General features: G+C 48.3%; 1 protein-coding gene across 1 annotated transcript; it reads left to right on the top strand.

The window, feature by feature from the left end:
* Positions 1 to 224: 224 nt before the first annotated feature.
* Dmrt2 (doublesex and mab-3 related transcription factor 2) lies at positions 225 to 6,790 on the top strand. The gene is made up of 4 exons (XM_028764120.1): positions 225 to 561; positions 1,233 to 1,784; positions 3,246 to 3,348; positions 5,455 to 6,790. Exons 2-4 carry the CDS (start codon positions 1,269 to 1,271, stop codon positions 6,510 to 6,512), a joined length of 1,677 nt encoding a protein of 558 aa, XP_028619953.1. The 5' UTR covers positions 225 to 561; positions 1,233 to 1,268; the 3' UTR covers positions 6,513 to 6,790.
* Positions 6,791 to 7,050: the final 260 nt, after the last annotated feature.

The raw sequence follows: 7,050 nt of genomic DNA, 5'->3' as shown, positions 1-7,050 counted from the left end.
TAGCTTCTTGATCAGGGACCCGGCTGCTGCGAAGGGTGGCGGGTGGACTCTGGCGGCGCGGTAGCGCTGGAGGGAAGCGTCCACTGGGCTGAGAAGGAGGGCGCCTTGCCCGAGCGCTCCGGCCAATCGGCGTGCACACCGCCTGACAACCGACCAATCAAAGGACGCGGAGCTCGGGGTGGGGGTGGGTGGTGGATAATACTAGGAAGGGGAGCTCGGGTCCCGGACTGCAGTGAGTGACTCTGCGCTGAAGGCAGGCAGAGTGCGCCTGACGCGGAGTCCTGGGTCCGGGTCCGACCTTTCCCATCCATTTTGGACCAGAAGTGGAAAGCGAAGTGAGGCGATCCAGGTTGCAGAGGACCGAACAGAACTTTGCAAAATTTGGAATGTACGGGGTGAGGTTGCTGAGGACTTGACTCGCCTTCGGCCTCAGTCCCCCATCACCATCCCGCCTCCTGCTTTCAGAGCCAATTCTGTTTGCTCCCGCAGCTTGCAGCTCCGGGGACAGATCCTGAAGCTGGCTACCTTTTAACTGGGTTGCTAGCCTGAGCCTGATTCTTGGTGAGTGCTGTGTTGTCGCCGCCGCTCGGGAGTCAGGGAGGGCACCGGACATGAATCTTCACTTCTGCTCCTTTCTCTTTCTGGTTGTCTTGCCTTAAAGATGAATATCAAGTTCCATCAACCTTGCGCGGCCCAAGCACTACTGATACTAGACCAGTTTCTTCAGCTTTATGGCCAGTGTCCCTCACTCCCTGTGTGTGCGTGGGCCTTCCTATAATAGCATAGCATCGGCTTAGGGGGAGGACGAGAAGACTTTAGAGTCTTTGTGGTGGCATAGGTCCATGAGGGACATTTAGGAAACGTGGTTTCAAGGTTCATTGTAATAAAAGGAAAAATAGTTGTTCCATCGACATTTTTATATTTGTCATGGCCGTGTTAGCTGGCTTACACTAACGAGTGTGTGAGGTCAGTGGGTGACTTGTCTGGAAAGGCCAGACAGGGTTCCCGGTTAAAGGTCAGGTGCACAGACCACTTAGAATTAGTAAAATACAACCTTCGTTGATCTGCGGATCTCTGGGGTCCTCTAGACCCATGTGACCCGTATCATAGGGAACAGAATAAAACTGGGTAACTCAAGGGGGAGACTGGCACTGCAGAAATTCTGGGCTGAGCCTCAGAGAGGGTCCCTGATTGCGACGGGCTGCTCTTCAGGCGTCTTTCTGTCTCTCTAGCGCGCGAGCAATAGAGTCGAACGACAGCTGAGTGCCATGACGGAAGGACAGGCAGTCCCCGGAGTCGGGGACTGGGAGATCGACGTGGAGAGCCTTGAGCTGGAGGAGGATGGCCATGGGACTCCAATGCGGGCCACCCCACAGGAACCCAGTCCTTCGGCGGCCGATGGGGAGGAAGATGAGGACGAAGAAGAGGAGGATGAAGATGCGGAGGACGAGGGCGAGGAACCCAATGCGTCCCCGGAGGTATCAGGCCGGCCAGAGCAGCCCGGGGGACTGGCACTCAGGCCACCGCCCGCTGCTCAGGCGCTGCCAGCCGCCGCCGCGGCCCCCGAGCGCGGTGCCACCGCCGGTGGCGGCTCAGAGCCGCGCAAACTGAGCCGCACGCCCAAGTGCGCACGGTGCCGCAATCACGGCGTGGTGTCCTGTCTCAAGGGCCACAAGCGATTCTGTCGCTGGCGGGACTGCCAATGCGCCAACTGTTTGCTCGTGGTAGAGCGCCAGCGTGTCATGGCCGCCCAGGTGGCGCTCCGGAGGCAGCAGGCTACAGAGGTAGGTGCCGTCAGGCTCCGGGTATGTCTCCAGGGTGCGCGCCCAGGCGGGATAGGGAGTCCCTTAGAGCAGGGAGCCGGGCTTCCACTCACACTCCCGAGTGACCTTCGATTTCGGATCGCCAGTCAGGAGAGGTGCAGGCACTCTGTGGACGCTAGCCTGCAGGACTCCGAAGGGAAAGCCTTGGGCTTCATTGCAGAACGAAAAGTCTCCTATTGAAAAGCAGAGAGGCAAAGTAATTAGGTCCATTTGAGACAGCGCAGAAAAGTCAATAAAAATATTTCGGGGGGGTAGTTTTGCGGGTGGTCGGGAGGGAGGCAGGTGGTTGACAGTGGTATGTCCAGGTAGGATGAAGCAGCATGCGGTACTGTCACTGTGTAGCTGTCACCCCATCTTGACACTTAGGCAGGCAGAACTTGATGCCCATTTTCCAGATGAGGTCAAAATGGTGGTGGAGTTAGGCGCCTCCTCAGCCCAAGGGTACTGACTGTGTGACCTGCCAGAGAATGCTTAAAGGTCTTTGCCTCCTCCACAGTGCGGACTTCTGAGAAGTCAGGATTTCTCCAGGAGAGACTTGGGAACCCTGGAGTTTATACTTCCTTTTGCTGCTTTGAGGCAGTGATGCAGGTTTCACAGAATCTCCCCTCAGACCTGAGGCTGGGCAAACTTTTGAATTCTTTATTGTTATTACTGTGGTTGTTTCGAGGGCCGAGGATGGGCTTTGGGCAAGTACTCTGCAATTGAGCTTCTACCCCAGTCCCCGGGAAAACTTTCGATTTGACTTCCCCTGCTGACAGGTGCTGGGAGGTAGTTGGACCACCAAATGTAGCCGGTGACTCCAAAAGGAAACCATGCAAACCTGACCTTACAGTGCTGGGGACCTTAGGTGGCCCTGGCCCTGGGTTCAACCTCTTTCCTAGTTGGGCTAGATCCTGTTCTACCTTGCTAGGCTTTTCTGCAGCTCACTGGGTTGGGAGTAACCTGGCAGTGACCAAAAGGGTTCCAGGCTAGTGTCCCTTAAGAGTTTCTTCTGCCTTCGCATACCTCACCTCCTCCAGAAAACTAGACAAATACAGAAGACCCCCCCTCAATCTCTGACACCCCGTTGTCCTCAGAGGCAGTCAGTGTTCTGCCTAATGGCATCAAGTTCTGCCTAAGTGTCAAGATAGGATGATAGCCTCAGGACATTCAGCTTAATGGTTGCACCCCAGGAGGCAACCATCCCCCCCCCCTCCAGTCCTTCCAGGCTCTGTTCTTAAAGTCTCCTCAACTGTGGATCTCACCTTCCTCTATATGTGTTCTTAGCTGCTCTGAGATTAAGAGGCACTCCCATTCATCTTTTTTGGAATAATTTTTTTTTCATACGTGATGGCAAAACAAATGCGTTCTAGGTTGAGGAGGGTTCAGAGGCTTTGTGGATGCCTGCTCCTCCACTCTCTCAATTGTTTCTCTTGTTTACAGGACAAGAAGGGGCTTTCTGGAAAGCAGAATAATTTCGATCGGAAAGCAGTGTACCAGAGGCAAGTCAGGGCGCCGAGTTTGCTGGCCAAAAGCATTTTAGAAGGTAAAATAACTTCAAATTGTCCTTTGGCTTTTAAAAACGGAGTTGAGGGATGCTTATTATTTACACGCATGACCTATGTATTGACCCAGGGAGGAGCTAATTTTCATTAGAAAGTTTTTCTTTGGGGAAGGGAACTCATATCTGGAAAGTGTGTGCCACATACACACGGAGGTTTTTGCCACCATGATAATATTATCCTCTGACTAGTTAATGTCGAGCCTGGTGAAATTTACCCAGTGTGAGGGACATAGAAAAAAATCACTGTCAAGTGATCCTGGAAGCCCCCCCCCCCCTCTCTTAGTTATTGAAGGAGTTTAATGGGCAGAGTAAACCAAGCAAGGAGGTTATAGCTACTGTGACCAAGAGTCACCGCTAGCCTCAGGTTTCACTCTTTAGTGGTGTACCTTTTCCCTTTAGCTGGTTGTTGCTTTTCCACACTTCTTTCTTCCTGGCTTCTGTCAGTCAGTCAAGGCTGCAGAGTGGGAGAGGCTTTGAGTCAAACAAGCAAACTGAAGGCTCTCTGGGCAGCTGCTTGGCAACTTCTCCCCTTGCTTCTATCTCCCACAAATCCTAGAGACATGCTCATTTTTCTTAAAATAGTGACGATTTTCTAAAGCATGGTGTTTATTTGTCGACTGGCTAAGCACTGTATTGGCTATCGTCATTTTCCTTTCCCTTTATCTAAAGTGAAGTTACATTCACGTTAATCTGCTTTAAGCTGCCACTTCCTACAGTTCAGCTTAAAAAGAAGGGCTTCCTTCCTTGAAGGGGTCAGTTGAGGGTTCCTTTCTTTCTTTCTTTCTTTCTTTCTTTCTTTCTTTCTTTCTTTCTTTCTTTCTTTCTTTCTTTCTTTCTTCCTTTTCCTTTTCTTCCTTTCCTGTGAATCTTCTGAGTTTAGCTGATCCTGGACAGGTTTAATGTGTGTGTCTCAGCCTGTGCTGTGCACTTCTGACCTTAGAAAGAGTTCCTGAGAACTCAAAATTAATTTGGTGACAAGGCGGGTAAACATCTCTAACCATAGGGACCACATTGATGAACTGAAATTTTGCCAAAGCAAGTTGAGACACTTGAGGTCTCAGTGGAAAAGTCAATTCAAGTAAATAACTTCCTGGCAAACACTCAGCCTAGTGGAAACAATAATTTTCAGCTTTTATTTTATTTGCAAATGAGTATAATGGGTTTGTCACTGTGTAAATACAAATACTACACTGGATTCTTCAGAAAAATCTGTGCATTCTAAATACATAAATTCATAAATGTTGTAATTAGATTTTGGTTTTGATTTTGCTCTGTTCATGAACTGTGTATGATTCCATCTGCATCCTAACCACCTGCTTGTTCAGCCCTTTTGGTATTTTGCCAACGTGAATGAACTTGGGAAAAAAATGTGTAAGACCTGTTATTTTCAGTGTAGCTGGAGAAGTCTTCCCCATCACCCCCACTGCTTTGCCTGGCTTTGTTTGTTCTGGAGGTCAAGGGAAGCCCGGCTAAATTGTTAGTTTCCCCGTGGGGCTGTGTGGTTGGGCTAGTTAATGGCTCTTTGTAATTTTTCTTTGCTTCTCTGTGCCCTCAAGTCTTGTCTTCTTTTTTTCCCCCTCCTTACTAATCTTCTTTAACTTTCTTTTTCTTTTTCTCCTAGTTCTCCTTGGATTATTCTACAGCTGTAACAATGTGTACATAATGAGACATCTTTAGAAAATAAAAGTGGCGTCAGCTGTAGGTATAGATATCTTTTATAATAATCCAAAAAAGGAAAACAAAAGATGATATGGGCAATGAAACATTCATTACGATAAGTGGACAGGTTTGTCTTTCGATATCTATGGATCTGGGAAGAACAGTCAAACCTCAGTCAATACAATGCGCTTGCTGAAGCAAGCAGACAACCTATACCAACATAACCCATGGCTGCCAGAAGCTAACGTATGGGAACCGTTCCTCCAAAGGAAATTGTATTAAATCAAACCTGTATCAGTCTCTGCAGTAAAATAGCAGTGATAGGAATCATTGATCATCCTGTGCTTTGTGATGTCTTGCCTTCTGGGTTTCCAGATTTTTCTCGTCAGGGTGTTAACCTGTTTTCTTTCCAACACTTGCTTATTTTAGGCTATCGCCCAATGACGGCAGAGACTTACCTGGGAGGGACCCTTCCTCTACCCCCGCCTGTCAGTGACAGGATGAGGAAGAGGAGAGCCTTTGCTGACAAGGAGTTGGAGAACATTATGCTGGAGAGAGAATATAAAGAGAGGGAGATGTTAGAAACATCTCAAGCTGCTGCCTTGTTCCTGCCCAACCGCATGGTGCCTGGACCCGAGTACAGTTCCTATAAAGGTGCCTACAGCCCCGCGGCAGGAGAGCTGCCAAGCAAGGACTTCTGCAATTTTTTACCTACCTGTCTTGATCTCACCATGCAGTATTCAGGGTCTGGGAATATGGAACTGATTTCTTCTAACGTCAGTGTGGCCACAACTTACAGACAATACCCCCTGTCTTCACGATTTTTAGTCTGGCCCAAGTGCGGTCCCATTAGTGACACCCTTCTCTACCAACAATACCTGTTAAATGCTACCACTTCTGTCCAAGCCCTGAAGCCGGGGGCCGGTTGGGACTCGAAAGGAACCCGAGTTCAGGATGGGCTTAGTGCAGAGCATGACATGATGCCACCCAAACTGGAAGGCTCTCTGGTGCTGCCTCACCTATCTGAGGTCCCAACCTCAAGAACGGACCTTCAGGCTCACCAGGTTGTCCCGGAGAGGTCCGCCTTCTCCCCACCCAGTCGGAATTTCTCTCCCATTGTTGATATGGACTGCCTGGCAGCTCAAGGGCACGTCTTAACCAAGATCAGCAAAGAAAACACTAGACATCCTCTGCCACTTAAACATAATCCATTCCACTCAGTATTCCAGCAGACGCTCAACGACAAATCAGGCCCTGAGTTGAAAGCACCATTTGTCAAAGAAGCCTTTGAAGAGACCCCAAAGAAACACAGAGAGTGTTTGGTCAAGGAGAACCAGAAGTACACATTTACAATAGACAGATGCGCAAAAGACCTCTTCGTAGCCAAACAAGTTGGAACGAAACTCTCCTCGAATGAGCCGCTGTCCTTTTCTGTCGAATCTATTCTTAAGAGGCCTTCATCTGCCGTCACTCACGTCTCTCAATAAAAGGCTGCTTACAAGGGAAGCTGGATTTTCTCCAGTCTCAGAGGGTTCTTGGCAGATGCCTTTTTTTTTTGTTTTAAAAGTTAAGATGTGTGTATAAAGAAATTTCTAATGTAAATGACCGATTCTTAAGATCATATGTATTTCCTCTGCATGTATCTTTTCTTATCATACGAGTATATTTAAAGATAGAAACTACTTACTGTGCAAACTGTAAGGATCTATATGCTTTACACAGCATTCCAAAAAGCAATAAAAATAACACCGTCTTCTAAAGACCCAATATTTGTTGAAGCAAACAGCTTTCTCTGGCTAGATAAAAAAGCTTGCATCTTATAATTCCATTCTTTACTTTTCTAGGCATCTACATACTTTCAAGCACTCTTAATGGTCCTTGTGAGTCACAAGAGATTACCTATGAGCTTATAATGACATTTTTTGAGTTTTAAAATTTGCAGGTAGCATGAGGAAAGTCCAGGGCTTCACACATGCTGGGTGAATGTTCTTCCTCTAAATGACATTCTTGGTGTTTTTTGGATGT

The sequence above is a fragment of the Grammomys surdaster genome, unplaced genomic scaffold, assembly GCF_004785775.1.
Source record: "Grammomys surdaster isolate TR1022 unplaced genomic scaffold, NIH_TR_1.0 141, whole genome shotgun sequence".
NCBI classification, from domain to species: domain Eukaryota; kingdom Metazoa; phylum Chordata; class Mammalia; order Rodentia; family Muridae; genus Grammomys; species Grammomys surdaster.
The sequence above is the reverse complement of the archived record's forward strand: the minus strand, read 5'-3'. Positions and strand labels throughout refer to the sequence as shown.

Bases quoted from the DNA above. Each gene is read 5' to 3' on its own strand.
- Dmrt2 (XM_028764120.1), top strand. From the start codon at position 1,269: ATGACGGAAGGACAGGCAGTCCCCGGAGTCGGGGACTGGGAGATCGAC. The intron at 1,785-3,245 runs GTAGGTGCCGTC...TCTTGTTTACAG, and splicing joins GGAGGCAGCAGGCTACAGAG to GACAAGAAGGGGCTTTCTGG. The intron at 3,349-5,454 runs GTAAAATAACTT...TGCTTATTTTAG, and splicing joins GGCCAAAAGCATTTTAGAAG to GCTATCGCCCAATGACGGCA.